This window comes from Salmo salar, chromosome 10 (assembly GCF_965601325.2).
Source record: "Salmo salar chromosome 10, fSalSal1, whole genome shotgun sequence".
In the NCBI taxonomy this organism is placed as follows: Eukaryota; Metazoa; Chordata; class Actinopteri; order Salmoniformes; family Salmonidae; genus Salmo; species Salmo salar.
This window is the reverse complement of record NC_138300.1, coordinates 14,997,892-15,019,925: the sequence shown is the minus strand read 5'-3', so window position 1 is coordinate 15,019,925 and position 22,034 is coordinate 14,997,892. Positions and strand designations below refer to the sequence as shown.

The 22,034-nt window shown below is 44.2% G+C and overlaps 1 protein-coding gene across 1 annotated transcript in view; it reads right to left on the bottom strand.

Annotated features, from left to right (window-relative positions):
• frem1b (Fras1 related extracellular matrix 1b) overlaps window positions 1-22,034 on the bottom strand; it is a 56,727-nt gene that overhangs the window by 16,047 nt on the left and 18,646 nt on the right. The window contains exons 19-25 of the mRNA XM_045687368.2: window positions 16,858-17,043; window positions 15,522-15,718; window positions 14,971-15,196; window positions 10,448-10,592; window positions 8,328-8,469; window positions 2,761-2,956; window positions 1,516-1,780 (exon numbers count right to left, since the gene is read on the bottom strand). Of these exons, the coding sequence (XP_045543324.2) occupies window positions 1,516-1,780; window positions 2,761-2,956; window positions 8,328-8,469; window positions 10,448-10,592; window positions 14,971-15,196; window positions 15,522-15,718; window positions 16,858-17,043 (1,357 nt within the window). The remainder of the gene's footprint in view (window positions 1-1,515; window positions 1,781-2,760; window positions 2,957-8,327; window positions 8,470-10,447; window positions 10,593-14,970; window positions 15,197-15,521; window positions 15,719-16,857; window positions 17,044-22,034) is intronic.

The window sequence follows — 22,034 nt, the reverse complement described above, 5'->3', positions numbered from 1 at the left end:
TGGCTCACCACATGCTACAGTGACAATGTACTGGAGCTGAAATGGGGACAGTGGTTTGTGTGTGTGTGTGGACAGATTTTAGCCCTCGTTCAACCCTCTGCCAAGTCAATCTGCCTCTCACACACACAGCCCTGCAGCTGAGAACTGCCCTAGGCTCCACCAGCCACCACGAACAACACACTGGCCACCACACCACACACACACACACCGGTCCCCCTCTCTAAGCCAAACCGGTGCAACATCTGCCATCTCCACCATCCCATATTTGCTAGGTAATTGTTCCCAGAGATGCCTGTCTGTACTCTGTACACTCCTTTCTGGCCGCCATGGCAACCGATGCCAGCCGGCATTATCATTCTCCTAATAATGCCCATTCATCATCCGCTGTCACGGTGACCAGAAGAGGGGGGCATAGAAAACACCTTCTGCCTGGGGCCTGGGCCAGGCCCCTGCTCTGATGCACAGGTGTGTGCTCAGGTGTGGCCCCATCTGAGGTGTCAACCGCTGCCATCACACACTGCCACCAGTCCCCCTCCAAATGGAACATTCTGTATCACACACCAATACAGCGTGGAGCTGGTCAGATACGCTCATACACATAGGTTTAGCCAGAACCAAGTAGAACCCAGTAGAAATAGTCACAGTTAAACAGATGCTTTGGATCTAAGGATGTGGTTAGTTTGTATTTGAGTGCTGAGAAGCGGGTGGATAACATGGCTGATTGCTCTATTGGGTTCAATGTGTCAGTTAAGAAATACCAGTACTACTGCCCCATGCTGGACGGCTATCACCTCCCTCTTTGGCAGAGAGCATTGGCAGTGTGTGTGCCCCCACTTAAGTGCTCCCCCCCTCTCATCTCCTCTCAACCTCGGCTGGCTTGGCTGCAGAAAGGCTCCTGGCTCCCAGCTGACCCTGAGGTGAAACACAGCCAGGCTCTCTCTCTGTGAGTGTGTGTGTGTGTTTGTGTGTGCCAGGCTTCTGGGTGACAAACCAGCGTCCTCAGACACACCAGGGACGGAGAGGAGAGCAGACAGAGGAGAGGACAGGTCAGCCATACGCCGGTCATCTCTCTCTCCACCCAAGCCTCCTGCCAAATTGGCTGGAAGAGGCACATAAACATACTGTAGCAGAGCTCTCATCTCTTCACACTTTTCATTTTTTTGCTGAGCTTCTTTTGATGCTCAAATACTCCGTCCGAATTTGTGTGATACTTTTTGGGCAGGCACTAAAAATCTTTCTTATTCAGTTAATATCAACAGACTAATTAATGACATTTTATGCCATATCGTTCAAGTCAAAAGGAGATATTATTATTTTATTGTTAACATAATTGTGCCTGAAATTTGAGCCAAACACACATCCAATTAAATCTGAATGAACAAGAAAGCTTTAAATTTAATCATCCAATATTCCACTAACGTGTCAGTCTGAAATGTTTGTATCGGCCCACAAGTCTTGTACGTCCAACAAAAAAAATACAAAATGAAACAAAATACCACAACGTGTCAGTCTGACCTGAAGGAGTCCTGCTCAGCCGTGTGACTGTTGTCATGGGTGTAACACACACGCTGGGCCGCCACGTCCAGCTGGGAGAAGCTGAGGAACGGCATTCCGGGACGCTGGACGTCGTGGACGTGTCCGTGTTTGGGCGGAATGGACACGGTGTAGAGCACCTCCCCCGGTCTGGCGGCCCCGTCCGTAGCCAGTAGGATGTCTGTGGTCAGGATGAGCCGCTCTCCCTCCATCAGGGTGACCGGCCTGGTGACCAGCACTATGTCACCTGGACATAGGAGAATAGTCATTTAGGTCAAGCAATAGCAGCTTTTTGTATCAAGGCTTCATTTTTTACTTTCTGAGTTTAAAATCGATAAAAAGTGTATTATAAACATCAAATAAAGCATGTTAGTGCCCAATATCAGGGACTGTCAGCTTATCTTAGATGCACTTGATTCGATAGGCTAGCACAATATGAACAGTACCAAAAACCTGTATGAATGGTTTGTTTTCAACAATAGCCTGGCAGTGACTTGAGCGAGCAATGATGACGACAACACAACAATAAGAGAACCGCAGAGGCAACCAAAACTCTACGTCTGTTCACCCCCTACATCCTTCAATTATTCACGTTCCGAGGTGGCTCTTCCTGCGGTGCCGAGTGTGTGGGCTTTTCTCACCTTCGCTCCTCCAGGATCAGAGGGCACCGAGCCAAGAGGGCCAAGCGCACCCCTGATTGCACTCCCTCTCCTCAACTCTCTTCGCTTCTATACGCCTCGCATGTCATGCTCACCCAACTGGAAAAGCTGGCCTGGCTATAGGGAAAGCCACCTATTCAATTATACATGGCCAAGACGCAGCGGCTGGAGAAAGTTTGTTTTGGGACGTTGCTGATGCATGTGTGGTGCGCTGAGGCACAAAATGGCTGCCGTGCCGTGCTCCACCCAGGTTGTTGTTGTTGTGTCTTCGTGGGTTAACAAGGTGTACTGAATTTACCTATTTTTTTTTAACCTTTTTCTTTGCCAGCCAAGTACTACGTAATGCTAGATCTATAGACAATACGGACTATGTGTTATGTGATTGATAAAGTAGTTACATTATGCTGATAAGAGGAGGCTCCTCCAGAGAGGAAGAGATGGTCCACCTCAAAATGTTAAAGACAAATTTCCTGAAAACAAAATGGTGTGCTTGTTTGTCTTAAAGTATTTAAGCAAGAACTCTAATCATAATAATAAAACTGTGCCCATGAGGCTGTCCTGTCCTCACCCTTCTGGATGGTGCGTACTGAGATGAAGAAGCTCTGAGGAGGGGACTCGTTGTCTAGGTCACTGAGGGTGAAACGGATGCTGTCATGACCTTTGAACCCGGTGCCAGTAGTGTGGGCGTACCACAAGCGGTTAAACTCCACATCCTCCTGGGTGAAGTTCTGACCCGCTCCAATGTCTGTCCAGCCAGCTTCTGTCTGCACAAAGGGAAGAGGATACACAAACACACTCAAATGTAACTTTTACACTTGGTCAGATGTAGGTCAGGAGGGTAACATCAGATGTATCTGCGGAGGCTATAGTGGTTCTTCCTTTAAAAGTTACGTCGTACAAGTCACGTCATACTGCAGCACAGCTTGCGGGGCTGCCGCAGAATTCTATGGCACATTATTTAAGTGTCAGCCACTGTTGTCATTAATGCTAGTTTGACCCCCAGAGAGCATCTTTGAGAAGCGTTTGACTGTTTTTAATATTGTCTGTACTAGAGAATTTAAAATATTTTTTTAAAGAACATAGTATATTGGATTCATTTTAAGATTTTTTGCTTAACTCATTTGATTAATATTATGGTGCTTCTATTCCAAGAAAAACGAAAATCAAAACAGTCAGCGTTTCCGTTAGGAAAATATGGTGCTGTACAATGTAACCGGCCGGGAGTAGGCTACTAAGTGACTGCGAGTGAAGAGCAAAATAATCCTAACATTTCCACACCCTAATTGTAGGCTGACCAATACCCAAACGGAGATTCAGTGAAAATAAAAATCTCATTGATTTATCAAGACCAGTCCCCATGCTTGTCTCAGAGCAACGCGAAACGGTGCTGAAATAGTTGACCACACGTGGGTAGTCTATTGCTTCAAATCCTATTACAACAATTGGATGACTTTTAGTGTTCCATTAAGCAACACTTTGTTGCCTTCATTAGCGTACTTTATTCCAATATTTCTGTCATTCAGTGATATTTATTCCCATAGTAATTCGTTATGGATCCATCCAGATGTGGTTAGAAAACAATGCATTTGGTGGACTTTGTAAGAATCTATTGTCCTGCTGATAGCCCATCAAGAGTGCATGGCTTTTTCTATATTCTTTAAAAAAACTCCAGCACAGACAAGAGAAAGGAGCCTTGAATAATTAAACATGTTGGTAAAATACTGTTAGACTTGGGGATTATGTTCACGGACAGTGCTATTCGCCTCTGTTACGCCGAACGCGAAAACCAAGGAAAATGAACGGGTATAGTAGACTACAAAACTGTAAAGTAGGCCTAATAATGCTTAAATAAATTGACTGCTGGTCTTTACTGTATGCTGCACATTTTTACATTGTATTCCATTTCCAGCGAGACTATTCAAGCCATCGACTCACTGATGGTTGAAGATGATGGGTGGTCGGCAAAGGCAATCTGGAATCTGCTGGCATCACCGCACAACATTGCTCTAATCACAGTCAGAAGACAGTTGAAGAAACTTAAGTGGACTTATGGAAAGGCTCGGTAAGATATTTTATATATATATATATATATATATATATATATTGTCACAGGCGTCGTAGTGAAAAGACCAAGGCGCAGCGTGTATAGTGCTCATCTTTAGATTTTAATGAACGCACTTCAAACAACAAAATAAAAAACGCACAACAGTTCCGTCAGGTACAACAACTAAACAGAAAGCAACCACCCACAAAACCCAAAGAAAAACAGGCTGCCTAAGTATGGCTTCCAATCAGAGACAACGAAAGACACCTGCCTCTGATTGGAAACCATACTCGGCCAAACATAGAAAACGAAACATAGAAATAGAAAACTAGAACCAATTCCCCTAGAACAAAAAAAAACCCAAACCACACAAAACAACCCCCCTGCCACGCCCTGACCATACTACTATGGCAAATGACCCTTTTTACTGGTCAGGACGTGACATATATACATATCACGCCCTGACCATACTACTATGGCAAATTACCCTTTTTACTGGTCAGGACGTGACATATATACATACATACATACATACATACATACATACATACATACATACATACATACATACATACTTACATATACATATATATATATATATACAGTTGAAGTCGGAAATGTACATACACCTTAGCCAAATATATTAAAACTCAGTTTTTCACAATTTCTGACATTTAATCTTAGTAAAAATTCGCTGTCTTAGGTCATTTCGGATCACCACTTTATTTTAAGAATCTGAAATGTCAGAATAATAGTAGAGAGAATGATTTATTTCAGATTTTATTTCTTTCATCACATTCCCAGTGGGTCAGAAGTTTACATACACTCAATTAGTATTTGGTAGCATTGCCATTACATTGTTTAACTTGAATCAAACGTTTCGGGTAGCCTTCCACAAGCTTCCCACAATAAGTTGGGTGAATTTGGGCCCATTCCTCCTGACAGAGCTGGTGTAACTGAGTCAGGTTTGTAGGCCTCCTCACTCGCATACATGTTTTCAGTTCTGCCCACACATTTTCTATAGGATTGAGGTCAGGGCTTTGTGATGGCCACTCCAATACCTTGACTTTGTTGTCCTTAAGCCATTTTGCCACAACTTTGGGAGTATGCTTGGGGTCATTGTCCATTTGGAAGACCCATTTGCGACCAAGGTTTAACTTCCTGACTGATGTCTTGAGATGTTGCTTCAATACATCCCCATAATTTTCCTGCCTCATGATGCCATCTATTTTGTGAAGTGCACCAATCCCTCCTGCAGCAAAGCACCCCCACAACATGATGCTGCCACCCCCATGCTTCACGGTTCGGATGGTGTTCTTTGGCTTGCAAGCCTCCCCCTTTTTCCTCTAAACCTAACGATGGTCATTATGGCAAAACAGTTCTATTTTTGTTTCATCCGACCAGAGGACATTTCTCCAAAAAGTACGATCTTTGTTCCGATGTGCAGTTGCAAACCGTAGTCTGGCTTTATTATGGCGGTTTTGGAGCAGTGGCTTCTTCCTTGCTGAGCGGCCTTTCAGGTTATGTTGATATAGGACTTGTTTTACTGTGGATATAGATACTTTTGTACCTGTTTTCTCCAGCATCTTCACAAGGTCCTTTGCTGTTGTTCTGGGATTCATTTGCCCTTTTCGCACCAAAGTACGTTAATCTCTAGGAGACAGAACGCGTCTCCTTCCTGAGCGGTATGACGGCTGTGTGGTCCCATGGTGTTTATACTTATGTACTATTGTTTGTACAGATGAACGTGGTACCTTCAGGCGTTTGGAAATTGCTCCCAAGGATGAACCAGACTTGTGGAGGTCTACCATTTTTTTCTGAGGTCTTGGCTGATTTCTTTTGATTTTCCCATGATGTCAAGCAAAGAGGCACTGAGTTTGAAGGTAGGCCTTGAAATACATCCACAGGTACACCTCAAATTGACTCAAATGATGTCAATTAGCCGATCAGAATCTTCTAAAGCCATGACATCATTTTCTGGAATTTTCCAAGCTGTTTAAAGGCGCAGTCAACTTAGTGTATGTAAACTTCTGACCCACTGGAATTGTGATACAGTGAATTATAAGTGAAATAATCTGTCTGTAAACAATTGTTGGAAAAATGACTTGTGTCATGCACAAAGTAGATGTCCTAACCGACTTGCCAAAACTATAGTTTGTTAACAAGAAATGTGTGGAGTGGTTGAAAAATGAGTTTTAATGACTCCAACCTAAGTGTATGTAAACTTCCGACTTCAACTGTATATATATATATATATATATATTTTGTACTGTTCTGTAGTTTCGAACTTTGCGTGCTGCAGGCCCAGGCATGGATCAAAGCTGGCGAGACATTAAATGACATCATCAAGAGATATGCTGTACCCTATGTCAGAGAGGTGTTTTTGGGACCACATCGTGTCTATTGTCCTTATGAAAAACAAGAGTTTGAAAACATGTTTTCAAAATGCCTCCAGGGCCGACAGACAAGTTCCTTACTTTTCCCCCTTCCACTTGCCTCTTCCATTTTTGTGGTAATGCTGCAATGAATTGGTTGTAATGTTGGGTAGAGCGGACATTTCCATATATTTGTGTTAGCTGCATGTGTGACATAACTCCACCAGTCCTATTTATGATATAGTTTACAAAGATTACACCTTTTTCTTTTTTGGGGGGGTGAAAAAGAAAGGCTTTTTATCAATTAGTATATTTGAGTTTAACCACAATATTTGTTGAATTATTTGTTCTGTCTTTTCTGGTGGATTAAACTGAAATTCCAACCAACTTTCTTTGGCTTGTTTAAAAATAAATATATTTTGAAGATTATTTTGTTTTCAAATAACCGAAAGTGAGCAGTTGTAATCTGATTAAAGGGGAAAAGGCCATTATTGAACATGGGGTGAGACATTCTTACTACTTTGCTAGATAACCTGTTTGGTTTTAAGTACACATTTTGTATGACTGACGCCTTCAGTGAGAGATCTAATGCTTTAATATGTAATCATTTCTGCCCTCCGAATTCATATTCATTATATAAATAGGCCTATGTGCACCTTCATCAGATGAACCGCAACATGTCGGCTAAATCGATTTAACTCATGAATGCATTTGAAAGTTTTTAATATTGTGATAGTGAAGAGCAAAATAATCCTAACATTTCCAAATAAAAATCTGAATGATTTATCAAGACCAGTCCCCATGCTTCAGTGATATTTATTCCCATAGTAATTCGTTATGGATTCATTAATATATTTAAAGTCCCTAAACTCGGCTAGAGTCTATTGTGCTGCTGATAGTTGAAATAAACATCTGCATTTTAAGAGTATTTTTATGATTATTTTATTAACAGAAGCATAAAGATGTTGATGTCGAAATACTGTACAGTATATGCTTTACACAACATTTTGCAGTTGCATGATGTTTTGTAGTTAGAAATTAAAAACTTTAGAGTACTTAATACATTGTAAATTGGGGGGATTTTTTTCACACCTAGCCAAGCTATCCTTTTGTAAAGGTTGAAGAGTCTATTGTCCTGCTAATAGCCCATCATGGAAATGTTGTTTGCCCCCATAGGTTTTAGGCCTGCAGTGGGTTATAATAATCCATGCCTTCTGGGAATGTTTAAAAGTCCAAAAGTTATGGGTGGAGTTACAATTTTGGCTGTCAGAAGTATTAAAATCAACCAATGTCAGCCTTTAAATGCTTTATTATCCAAATGTTTAAAGTACGTGTGGGCGATGGAGAGAAAGCATTTGACTGTTTTTAAAATGAGGGTTTTCCGGAGGAACGGAAAATTGCGTGTCAATTCATTAACCATGTGCCATGGAATCGGTACATCGAAAATCTCTTCCCAACTATTTTGCAATCTATATGGCATAGCTGTCAATTTTACAAACAGATTTTTGCCACAGTTTAGACTACCTATAGATCAGCGTTCTAACTCACCCTTGTGGTAGTGTGGTGCAATGACAGAATGCCACCATCTACCACAAATGGTTGCGGCATAAGCTCAAACCTTTTAAAGGAAGAACCACTGTATATATAACGTTATACATATTTTGATATAAATATCTTCTGGGTATCATTTGAAGAGGGGCTTTGCTTTGCACTAACCTTGACCTGCAGCTTGCCAAACCTGGGCCCAGCATTGAGGATGTAGTAGAGCTTACTGGTAGGAGTGTCCAGGTCTTCTGCCTCCAACACCACACTGGAGATCACCCTCCTGTCCATCCAGTCCACCTCCACTCCTGCATTTCTGACAGAGAAGATACACGATATGGTCAGGACCACAGTGACACAAAGAAACATACTAGGGGCTATTCAGAGACAGAGAAAGAGAGAAGAAAAGCAAGAGAGACATTATTAGAGAGTTCAATCCCCAGCAAAGACACTGAGGGCCACAGAGACATTGGGGACCAAAGGAGGGGAAGGTATACAGTACCAGTCAAAAATGTGGATACACCTACTCATTCAAGGGTTTTTCTTTATTCTTTTGCATTGTAGAATAATAGTGAAGACATCTACAGTAGACACAGGCAGAGATAATCCGTTCACCTACTCTGCGTCTCACAAAGACACGGCGGTTGGAACCAAAATTCTCAAATCAGACCAAAGGACAGATTTCGGACGGTCTAATGTCCATTGCTTGTGTTTCTTGGCCCAAGCAGGTCTCTTCTTATTATTGATGTCCTTAAGTAGTGTTTTTTTGCAGCAATTCGACCATGAAAGCTTGATTTCACGCATTGTCCTTTGAACAGCTAATGTTGAGATGTGTCTGTTACTTGAACTCTGTGAAGCATTTATTTGGGCTGCAATTTCTGAGGCTGGTAACTCTAATGAACTTATCCTCTGCAGCAGAGGTAACTCTGGGTCTCCCTTTCATGTGGCGGTCCTCATGAGAGCCAGTTTCATCATAGCTCTTGATGGTTTTTGGAACAGCACTTTACGAAACTTTCAAATTTATTGAAATGTTCCACATTGACTGACCTTCATGTCTTAAAGTAATGATGGACTGTCATTTCTCTTTGCTTATTTGAGCTGTTCTTGCCATAACATAGACTTGGTCTTTTACCAAATAGAGCTATCTTCTGTATACCACCCTTAACTTGTCACAACACAACTGATTGGCTCAAACGCATTAAGAAGGAATGAAATCCCACAAATTCACTTTTAACAAGACACACCTGTTAATTGAAATGCATTCCAGTTGACTAACTCATGAAGCTGGTTGAGAGAATGCCAAGAGTGTGCAAAGCTGTCATCAAGGCAAAGGGTGGCTACTTTGAAAAATCTCAAATATAAGATACATTTTGATTTAACACTCTTTTGGTTCCTACATGATTCCATGTGTATTATTTCATAGTCTTGATGTCTTCACTATTGTTCTGCAATAGTACAAATAAAGAAAAACCCTTGAATGAGTAGGTGTGTCCAACCTTTTAACTGCTACTATAGATGTAAGCAAAGTACCAGTTCCAACTCATATAAAGCTCCCTACAAGCAGTACCGACAAGCACCAGTCAACTGAGGAGCCCCAGCCCAGTGAGAGAAGGACAAACACTGTGGGCCACAGAGACAGACACATGCAGCTAGGGCCACAGAGCCCTTAACACCCTAGCCTCCCTGAACCTAGCACGCTCAGATGAGTCCTCATCCTGAACACACGTCAACAACACCAGATCCCCTCCCTCCCCCTGCTGCCTGGCATGGAACAATGGGCCAGGCGAGCAGGAGAGACCTGTCAGAGCCATCCACCAGGGCACCGCAAACAAGGAAGTGGGCGTCTGCCAAAAAGCCACATTACTTCTGCCTATGCGGCCTTTATGGACTGCGAACCGTGCCAACGCACTGATTCAAAAAAGTCCTGATCTAAGGAGAAATAGAGGAAAAACAGGAGGAGGAGGACAGAGGAGGACAGAGGAGGACCTATTCAAGGATGTAACCTGATTCCCAGTCACTCATTCGAGTGGGGGACACAGGGAGATTAAACATATTCCTGCACCCGCCACATGTGCTGTACAGGTTGTGTGTGTTGACCCCTGAGTCCATACCCCCCACCCTCACCACCCCCCTTCTGTCCCAATCCTCCACCTCCCCCATCCCCAACTTCACTTCTCTCCCTCCCACCATTCATTCCACCCCTTCCTCCACCTCCCTTCCCTTTCTCACCCATCCCTCCCTTATCCCCTTCTTGGCTCTGAGTGTTTCTCCCAGGGCGTTCTTCTTATCCTTACTTTAGCAGCCGGGGCTTTTCATCGTTGACTGGTAGGACACGGAGGTGAGCGGTCCCCTGGATTGTGTGGCGGCCATCTGTCAGCTGCACAGTGAACGAGTCCTTCAGGGTTTCCGTGTCATCGTGCATGTACATGATCCTCATTCCTGCAGATAGGGGCCAAGAGGGGAAGAGTCAGGGAGAGGATGGGAGAACGGTGGGAGAGGGTGAACGGGAGGACAGTTTGGTTGGTTTTGGGCTGGGGTGTTCGGTCACGTTGTAAACAGAGTAGCAACGTGTGTAAATATGTGTTTTTAGGGTAGAGACGTTGAAGTATTTCTACTAAAATCTTAAATGTGGTCAAAACGAGAAACTGGCTTTTCCAAGAACTGTAATATGTTGTTGCAAAAAAAGGAGTGCTCTCAGCGCATCACATATTCCACTAGTGTTCACAACAGTATCAATTTGGCCTCATCACACAAACACACTGGCAATTTTCACTATTGCTATGGTCTTTGAAGAAGCCAAACCAAACAGATTGGTCCTGTAGGTGAACAAGGTCAATCAAAAGTTTGGACACAACTACTCATTCAAGGGTTCTTCTTAAGCTTTACTATTTTCTACATTGTAGAATAGTAGTGAAGACATCAAAACTATGAAATAACACATGGAATCATGTAGTAACCAAAAAAGTGTTAAACAAATCAAAATATATTCTTCAAAGTAGCCACTCTTTGCCATTGACAGCTTTGTACACTCTTAGCATTCTCTCAACTAGCTTCATTAGGTAGTTACCTGGAATGCATTTCAATTACAGGTGTGCTTTGTTAAAAGTTAATTTGTGGAATTTCTTTCCTTCTTAATGTGTTTGAGCCAATCAGTTGAGTTGTGACAAGTTAGGGGTGGTATACAGAAGATAGCCCTATTTGGTAAAAGACCAAGTCCATATTATAGCTAGAACAGCTTAAATAAGCAAAGAGAAATGACAGTCCATCATTACTTTAAGACATGAATGTCAGTCAATACGGAACATCTTAAGAACTTTGAAAGTTTCTTAAAGTGCTGTCCAAAAAACAATCAAGTGCTATGATGAAACTGTCACTCATGAGGATCGCCACAGGAAAGGAAGACCCAGAATTACCTCTGCTGCAGAGGAATGGTGGGAGGGAGAGAAGGGAAGTTGGGGATGGGGGAGGTGGAGGATTGGGACAGAAGGGGGGTGGTGAGGGTGGGGGGTATGGACTCAGGGGTCAACACACACAACCTGTACAGCACATGTGGCGGGTGCAGGAATATGTTTAATCTCCCTGTGTCCCCCACTCGAATGAGTGACTGGGAATCAGGTTACATCCTTGAATAGGTCCTCCTCTGTCCTCCTCTGTCCTCCTCCTCCTGTTTTTCCTCTATTTCTCCTTAGATCAGGACTTTTTTTGAATCAGTGCGTTGGCACGGTTCGCAGTCCATAAAGGCCGCATAGGCAGAAGTAATGTGGCTTTTTGGCAGACGCCCACTTCCTTGTTTGCGGTGCCCTGGTGGATGGCTCTGACAGGTCTCTCCTGCTCGCCTGGCCCATTGTTCCATGCCAGGCAGCAGGGGGAGGGAGGGGATCTGGTGTTGTTGACGTGTGTTCAGGATGAGGACTCATCTGAGCGTGCTAGGTTCAGGGAGGCTAGGGTGTTAAGGGCTCTGTGGCCCTAGCTGCATGTGTCTGTCTCTGTGGCCCACAGTGTTTGTCCTTCTCTCACTGGGCTGGGGCTCCTCAGTTGACTGGTGCTTGTCGGTACTGCTTGTAGGGAGCTTTATATGAGTTGGAACTGGTACTTTGCTTACATCTATAGTACCAGTTAAAAGGTTGGACACACCTACTCATTCAAGGGTTTTTCTTTATTTGTACTATTTCAGAATAATAGTGAAGACATCAAGACTATGAAATAATAGAGAGAGTGTTAAATCAAAATGTATCTTATATTTGTGTCACGTCCTGACCAGTAAAGGGGTTATTTGTTATTTGAGTTTGGTCAGGACGTGGCAGGGGGTATTTGTTTTATATGGTTCGGGGTGGTTGTGTATGTAGAGGGGTGTTAGATTTATGTATTCCGGGGTTTTTGGTTATTGTTCTATGTTAGTTTATTTCTATGTTCTGTCTAGTCGTTTGTATTTTGATGTTTTGCTAATTGGTGTTGGGGCCTTCAGTTGGAGGCAGCTGTTTATCGTTGCCTCAGATTGAAGGTCCTATAATTAGGAGTATGTTTGTTTTGGGGTTTGTAGGAGATTGTTTCTTGTATTTCTGTGTGAGCCTACAAGACTGTTTTGTCGTCCGTTTATCATTTTTTCGTGTTTGTTTTGGATTAATAAAAATGAGCATTCACATACCCGCTGCGCCTTGGTCCATCTATTACGACTACCGTGACAATTTGAGATTCTTCAAAGTAGCCACCCTTTGCCTTGATGACAGCTTTACACACTCTTGGCATTCTCTCAACCAGCTTCATGAGTTAGTCAACTGGAATGCATTTCAATTAACAGGTGTGCTTTGTTAAAAGTTAATTTGTGGAATTTCTTTCCTTCTTAATGCGTTTGAGCCAATCAGTTGTGTTGTGACAAGTTAGGGGTGTTATACAGAAGATAGCCCTATTTGGTAAAAGACCAAGTCCATATTATGGCAAGAACAGCTTAAATAAGCAAAGAGAAATGACAGTCCATCATTACTTTAAGACATGAAGGTCAGTCAGTACGGAACATTTTAAGAACTTTGAAAGTTTCTTCAAGTGCTATGATGAAACTGGCTCTCATATGGACTGCCACAGGAAAGGAAGACGCAGAGTTACCTCTATTGCAGAGAATAAGTTCATTACAGTTACCAGCTTCAGATAGCAGCCCAAATAAATGCTTCACAGAGTTCAAGTAACAGACACATCTCAACATTGACTGTCCAGAGGAGACTGTGTGAATCAGGCCTTCATGGTTGAATTGCTGCAAAGAAACCACTACTAAAGGACGCCAATAATAAGAAGAAGAGACTTGTGTGGGCCAAGAAACAAGAGCAATGGACATTAGACAGGTGGACATCTATCCTTTGGTCTGATGAGTCCAAATTTGAGATTTTTGGTTCCAACCGCCATGTCTTTGTGAGACGCAGAGTAGGTGAACGAATGATCTCCGCGTGTGTGGTTCCCACCGTGAAGCATGGAGGAGGAGGTGTGATGGTGTGGGGGTGCTTTTCTGGTGACACTGTCAGTGATTTATTTAGAATTCAAGGCACACTTAACCAGCATGGCTACCACAGCATTCTGCAGCGATACGCCATCCCATCTGGTTTGCGTTTAGTGGGACTATCATTTGTTTTTCAACAGGACAATGATCCGAAACACACCTCCGGGCTGTGTAAGGCCTATTTGACCAAGAAGGAGCGTGATGGGAGTGCTGCATCAGATTACCTGGCCTCCACAATCACCCGACCTCAACCCAATTGAGATGGTTTGGGATGAGTTGGACCGCAGAGTGAAGGAAAAGCAGCCATCAAGAGCTCAGCATATGTGGGAACTCCTTCAAGACTGTTGGAAAAGCATTCCAGGTGAAGCTGGTTGAAAGAATGCCAAGAGTGTGCTAAGCTGTCATCAAGGCAAAGGGTGGCTACTTTGAAGAATCTAAAATATAACATATATTTTGATTTGTTCAACACTTTTTTGGTGTTTTTTTTTGGTGTTAAACATGTCTTCGCTATTATTCTACAATGTAGAAAAATCCTTGAATGAGTAGGTTTCCAAAATTTTGACTGATACTGTATGTTTCCATGGGTCTGCTGCTTACAAGGAGTGTGTGTATGTGCACGTGCATGCTTGTGTACGTGTGTCTACACACTTGCATGTGTGTGTGCATGTATGTGTGTGTGCTCAGTGACTGAACATAGTGCACAGTGGCTGTGAGGTAATTGTGCAGGCAGCAGCAGCAGAGAGCGAGAGAGAGAGAGCAGTTGGAAGGACAGTGTGCAGCGGAGGCAGCAGCAGCACCACGGGCGCTCTGCGACCTCTGTCTCGAGCATCTGTTCAGCAGGGGCCTGACCCCCGACAACGACGACAACACAACGCACAGCCCTCTGGAAGGAAGGCACAGCCCAGGCTGGGGGAACAGAGGGGGAGGAAGGGGCAGGCTGGCCTTGTAGTTGGATGTAATGCCTGTACCCCCCCGAATAACAACCCAACAACCTCAAACTCAGAAAGGCATAGACTAACAAACGACACTAGTAAACATATGGCACTAAACCAAACGAAGACACAGTGATACATGAAGGCAACTGCTGCCCTACTATAGTTCAAAAACATGCACTTAACAAAGTGCACAACAATTCTTCCAGGTGCATGGAACAAAAGACAGGCCTACAGTAAGCCATACGCTCCTGTATAGTTTATGGAAATATTTCAAAGATAAACTGTACAAGATTATTCAAATCAATTCTGTTTAAATCATTCTTGGTCCCCCTAAGGGCAAATACTTTTTGGGCTACAGTGGTGCTTCAGACATATACATCAAAATCAAGTGTCTCACCTTGTTTGAGCTCCTCCATGGTGAAGGTGTGTACTATCAGGCTCTGCAGAAGTAGCTTGGGGCCCATGTTCTTATAGCGGCTCAACTCCGTTCCATAGATCCCGTTCAGCAGGGTCCCGTGGGCTGGGGGAACCAATACTGTGAAGGTCAAAATGTCCGCCGGGGCGTCCAAGTCCAATGCATTCAAAATGGCCGGACTCAGCTCCTTTATCCCTCCCTCGATCACCTGGGGGAAAAAAGAGGGATGAGGAAAAGGAGGATGAGTCCGAAGGGAAAGAAAGGAGATGGAGGAGGCATCATAGGAAGAGAGGGAAGGCGCCGTCGCAGACCATGGACCTGTTTGAACACAGTGAAATGCCTCCTTCCTTCACTCCCTTCCTTGAGGTCTGGTCTAACACGGTTGGATATGCGAAAGCAAAAATTCCACTCCATAGCTTAGACCCATCAAGTCATGTCAGAGCAGTGGGATGACAGCAGGGTGCATTTTCCAAAGTATTTAAACATGGCCAAAGACATAAAAGCGTTAGATGGATGGATGTGAGGCAACTTACAGTGAAGTTGCTAAGTGTCAGAGAGGGAGTCTCGTCGTTGGTGGGGTGGATGATGATGTAGAAGGGGATGGGGGGAGACTTGTGCCTCCCGTCGCTCACACTGATCACCAGCTGGTCCACGGTGGGCTCAGTCCCCTGGTGCTCCGCCTGGACGTAGTTGATGTATCCCGCTCTGAGGTGGAGCAGGCTGAATGAGACTGAACATACCACAACAACAACACAGCAGGGTATGAGTAGAAATTAATCTTTTCTCATTGTACTCTTGTCGACTTAGAGTTAACTGTGTGCATGGTCCATACTGTCTGAGACTGAGTGCCCAGAACACAACAGCCGTGTACGGGAGAAGAGTGGGTCTAGGCAGTACCTTATTCAACGCATTTTTCACAAAGCTTTACTGCCATATAAGCATGATATAACGTGTTAAAAAGGCTTATTGGTCCTTCGAGCCGTATATTGAATTACTTGTCCTTCGAGCCGGATTAATTAAAAAAACGTATTTTTTAAACAGTCATAATAGTTTGTGTCGGTAGATATCAGCAAGATAACTAATGGCCAACTTTGAACTAACCATGGCTAACCTTTTGACTAAAGAGCTTAAAGGGATAGTTTATGCTAAATCTATATTTGGGTGAAATTCCCCTTACCTTGAGTTGTGTCTGAAGGCCTATATTGACAGAAACCACAATAATCCATTGTTTACTTCTGTCACAGCCAGGAGTTAGAATAAAATTAGCATTTTCCAAATTCATTCATGTATTAGCGGTACTGATGTTAGCAAAGCTATATTGCGAGCCAAAACTTCCTCAAAAACACTTCAAACTGTTTGGTAGCGTCTATGCTCGCAAAGACCCTGTCCATGTTTTCTTGCCCGCGAGAATGTCGTTCTTTTTGCAGTAATATTCCAATGCTCTGATAGTTCCATCAAGCCTGGTGAGTTTGTTCACAGCTGGTAATCAATCCGAGTGCCCAATGGAATACAATGCAATACAATAAAAATGTATTGTCCATGTTACAGCAAACGGAAACAGTTGCGGCTTTGAGACTACTGTACATGTGGAAATAGTTCATGCTTAAATTATCCCTGCACCAACTAAGGAACTTAGTTTGAAGTGTTTTTGAGGAAGTTTCTGCTAGCAATGCAGCTTTGGTAACATCGGTACCGCTGCTTACATTCATGAATTTGGACGATGCTAATTATGCTAACTCCTAGAGGTGGCAGAAGAAAACAACGGATTATTGTTGATTCTGTCACTATGGGCCTTCAGACACAGGTCTGGGGACTTCCACCCCAAATATAGATTTGGCTATCACTCTTAAGGATCTGTGTGCCACTGACCCACTCTGAGGCCTGCGTTGCTCTTCTCGAAACCTGGTGAGGGCAGGGTGTTCTCCAGGAAGCCCTGTAGGGGTGGGTTTTCCAGGAGGAAGAGGAGCTCTTCAGGGTACGTATCGGGGTCCTCGGCCCCCAGCACTCCCCCACATAGACAGGCTGAGGAGCCCTCGTCCACCACAAACATGTCACCTGACAGGGACACACAGAGCGAAATGACAGTGAAAGACACATGAAATGATGACATGAAATAATTGCACCTGAAATAATTGCAATGGAATTCTCTCTCGCAATTCTCTCACATTTTTAGTAATGGTTTCAGAAGCTTAAGAGGCATGATAGAGAAAAACAGTAAATGTATCCATCCATCCCTAAACATATGCCAATCTTCCCTCCCTCTCCTCTCTCACATTCTCTCTCTTTCTCTCTTTCTCTCCCCCTCTCTCGGCTCTTGGCCAGCACGCTGCCACCTGGTTGCTGATAAAGCCATCATGCCCCTGCTTGCTGGCGTCTGCACCCATTTACAGCACTGATAAATAATGAATGGAGAATGGGCAATGGTGGGATGAAGGCTTGGATCAGGATCCACCCTGATCCAAGGGGGGATGAGGTGTGTGTGTGTGTGTGTGTAGTTAATGACCAAATGTCTGGGATACAGGTGATAAAAAAAAGAAAGAAAAAAAACATTGTCCACCAAACAAGAAAAGAGGCAAAGCCGGATTCCTCTTTGTTTTGCTCCGCTAATTCTCTGATGCGGTCTCTTTATTCAATGCAAATTAATTAGACAACTACATTTCCCCTGCAAACTACTCCGGATTTTGTGGGCCTGCTATGCAGCGGTGAAGATTGAGAATAAATATTCATTTTTTTCTTGGCTGGGATTAGCGAATTAGCTGATGATGGTGGAGATGGGGTATAGCGGGCCGGGATGGATAATCTTGGCAGCAAGAAGGGTGGAAGGGAGGCCTAACGTGTGTTCTTTTGTGAGCAAGGGATGCTCCTTTCTGTCTTTTGTTTGCTGAGGCCTTCATTGTCCGGTGGCCCTCGTGGGGAATTGGTGTCTGCTCGGCGCCCACCGGTTCGCTAACGTTAGCTCCCCTCCCCAACACAGCAGAAGAATAATCCCGACCAGCTGTGTGTGTGCCCTCTGCACGCTAGAACACACCACAACACCATGCAGTAATTCATAACAACACCCAGCAAGGGATTTCCATTAAATGCCCTAACAAACCCCTTTTTACCTACAAACACGCACACACACACACACACACACACACACACACACACACACACACACACACACACACACACACACACACACACACACACACACACACACACACACACACCCCATGCTCACAACAGCCACCCTCAGTCTCTGCTCCCCATCTCCTAACACCCTTCTTAGTCCTCTCATTCTCTCCCAGTGGTCACTGTTCCCTATTGATAACCACAAAGTTGCCGGTCACACACAGGGGGCTTTACGGTCCAATCCCTCTTCTTGGCTCGGGCTCTAGCGAGAGACGTTCCCTCGCCGTCCCCAGGAATCCATGTGTGTTTTGTGTGTGTGTGTGTGTGGGGACACAACGCTCGCCCTGCTTCCTCTCCTAGTGCAGAGTGTGTGTGCTCGGCTGATTAAGAGATTCTCGCTAGCGCAATGCGTTCTACCACCTGCCACCGAGCTCCCCGCTTCAAAGCAGAGGGCAGGCTGGGAAATTACAGAGCGTGTGTTTACCGGCATTAAGGGGATTGTGATTATCACAAAGTAGTTAAACCTTTACACAACAATAGAACTGAGGTGATGGGGAATCTTGTCTTATTTGATGCACCCAGCTCCCCATAGAGCGGCATTGACAAGACAAAGAAAGATGAGGCATCTCTGGTATTCCCTTGTTTGCACCTAGAGCAGAGGTGTCTAGGCTCCAACGTGGCCTGCGGGTGGTTGGAGTAAAAATACAACTAATAATAAAATAAAAAAATCCAAGATGTTGATTTTTGTCTTTTGGGGGGAAAAGGAACTTAATATACTTTCAAATGACTGAAAACAAATGAAAACTACATTTTATGCAGTTTCTTGTGGCCTCTAGCTCGCTAATAATCACCAAAATTAAAGCCAGCAGTCAAGGAGTATCGAAAATTCAGAAAACGATGGATAGACTATATTTTGTATGTTTTGATGGCGAGGAAATATAGCCAATTTTCAGTGGGGCCCTCCGGACATCGTTGAGGACCGAATGCAGCCCCCAAGGCAAAATTTGTTTGACACCCCTGATCTAGAGCCATATATAGAGTGTGTCTAAATATGTCTCTCTCTATGTTTCTATAAATGGATCTCTTTAATATGTCTTTAAATACAGCTTTATATGTCTCTCTATACAAGTATATATGGCTCATATGTTTCTCTCGATATAGAGTGTGGATCTATATAAACTCAGCAAAAAAAGAAACGTCCCATTTTCATGACCTTGTCTTTCAAAAATAATTAATAAAAATCCAAATAACTTCACAGATCTTCATTGTAAAGGGTTTAAACACTGTTTCCCATGCTTGTTCAATGACCCATAAACAATTAATGAACATGCACCTGTGGAACGGTCGTTAAGACACTAACAGTTTACAGATGGTAGGCAATTAAGGTCACAGTTAAGAAAACTTAAGACACTAAAGAGGCCTTTCTACTGACTCTTAAAAAACACCTAAAGAAAGATGCCCAGGGTCCTTGCTCATCTGCGTGAATGTGTCTTAGACATGCTGCAAGGAGGCATGAGGACTGCAGATGTGGCCAGGGCAATAAATTGCAATGTCATTACTGTGAGACACCTAAGACAGTTCTACAGGGAGACAGGACGGACAGCTGATCGCCCTCGCAGTGGCAGACCACGTGTAACACCTGCACAGGATCGGTACATCCGAACATCACACCTGCGGGACAGGTACAGGATGGCATCAACAACTGCCCAAGTTACACCAGGAACGCACAATCACTCCATCGGTGCTCTCAGACTGTCCGCAATAGGCTGAGAGAGGCTGGACTGAGGGCTTGTAGGCCTGTTGTAAGGCAGGTCTTCACCAGACATCACCGGCAACAACGTCGCCTGACAGGACTGGCAAAAAGTGCTCTTCACTGATGAGTCGCGGTTTTGTCTCACCCGGGTGATGGTTGGATTCACGTTTATCGTTGAAGGAATGAGCGTTACACCGAGGCCTGTACTCTGAAGCGGGATCGATTTGGAGGTGGAGAGTCCGTCATGGTCTGGGGCGGTGTATCACAGCATCATCGGACTGAGCTTGCTGTCATTGCAGGCAATCTCAACGCTGTGCGTTACAGGGAAGACATCCTCCTCCCTCATGTGGTACCCTTCCTGCAGGCTCATCCTGACATGACCCTCCAGCATGACAATGCCACCAGCCATACTGCTCACTCTGTGCGTGATTTCCTGTAAGACAGGAATGTCAGTGTTCTGCAATGGCCAGCGAAGAGCCCGGATCTCAATCCCATTGTGCACGTCTGGGACCTGTTGGATCGGAGGGTGAGGGCTAGGGCCATTCCACCCAGAAATGTCCGGGAACTTGTAGGTGCCTTGGTGGAAGAGTGGGGTAACATCTCACAGCAAGAACTGGAATATCTGGTGCAGTCCATGAGGAGGAGATGCACTGCAGTACTTAATGCAGCTGGTGGACACACCAGATACTGACTGTTACTTTTGATTTTGACCCCGCCCTTTGTTCAGGGACACATTATTCAATTTCTGTTAGTCACATGTCTGTGGAACTTGTTCAATTAATGTCTCAGTTGTTGAATCTTGTTATGTTCATACAAATATTTACACATTTTAAGTTTGCTGAAAATAAATGCAGTTGACAGTGAGAGGACGTTTCTTCTTTTTATGAGTTTCTGAGAAATTGTAGCAAATGTATAAAAAAAAATGGAAATATATAATTTACATAAGTATTCAGACACTTTACTCAGTAGTTTGTTGAAGCACCTTTGGCAGCGATTACAGCCTCAAGTCTTCTTGGGTATGACGCTACAAGCTTGGCACACCTGTATTTGAGGAGTTTCTCCCATTCTTCTCTGCAGATCCTCTCAAGCTTTGTCAGGTTGGATGGGGAGCATTGCTGCACAGCTATTTTCAGGTCCCTCCAGAGACGTTCGATCGGGTTCAAGTCCGGGCTCTGGCTGGACCACTCAAGGAAATTCAGATACTTGTCCTGAAGCCACTGCTGCATTGTCTTGGCTGTGTGCTTAGGGTCGTTTCCCTACTGGAAGGGGAACCTTCGCCCTAGTCTGAGGTCCTGAGCGCTCTGGAGCAGGTTTTCATCAAGGATCTCTCTGTGCTTTGCTCTGTTCATCTTTCCCTCGATCCTGACTTGTCTCCCAGTCCCTGCCGCTGAAAAACATCCCCGCAGCATGATGCTGCCACCACCATGCTTCACCGTAGGGATAGTGACAGGTTTCCTCCAGACATGACGCTTGGCTTTAAGGCCAGAGTTTAATCTGGGTTTCATCAGACCAGAGAATCTTGTTTCTAATGGTCTGAGAGTCCTTTAGGTGCCTTTTGGCAAACTCCAAGTTGACTGTCATGTGCCTTTTACTAAGGAGTGGCTTCCATCTGGCCACTTTACCTTAAATTCCTGATTGATGGAGTGCTGCAGAGATGGCTGTCCTTCTGGAAGGTTCTCCCATCTCCACAGAGGAAATCTGGAGCTCTTTCAGAGTGACCATCGGGTTCTTGGTCACCTCCCTGACCAAGGCCCTTCTCCCTCGATTGCTCAGTTAGGCCGGGCGGCCAGCTCTAGGAAGAGTCTTGGTGGTTCCAAACTTCTTTCATTTAAGAATGATGGAGGCCACTGTGTTATTGGGGACCTTCAATGCTGCAGACATTTTTTGGTACCCTTTCCCAGATCTGTGCCTTGACACAATCCTGTCTCAGAGCTCTACAGACAATTTGTTCGACCTAATGGCTTGGTTTTTGACATGCACTGTCAACTGTGGGACCTTATATAAACAGGTGTGTGCCTTTCGAAATCATGCCTAATCAATTGAATATACCACAGGTGTAGTCAAATCAAGTTGTAGAAACATCTCAAGGATGATCAATGGAAACAGGATGCACCTGAGCTCAATTTCGAGTCTCATAGGAAAGGGTCTGAATACTTATGTAAATAAGGTATTTTCGTTT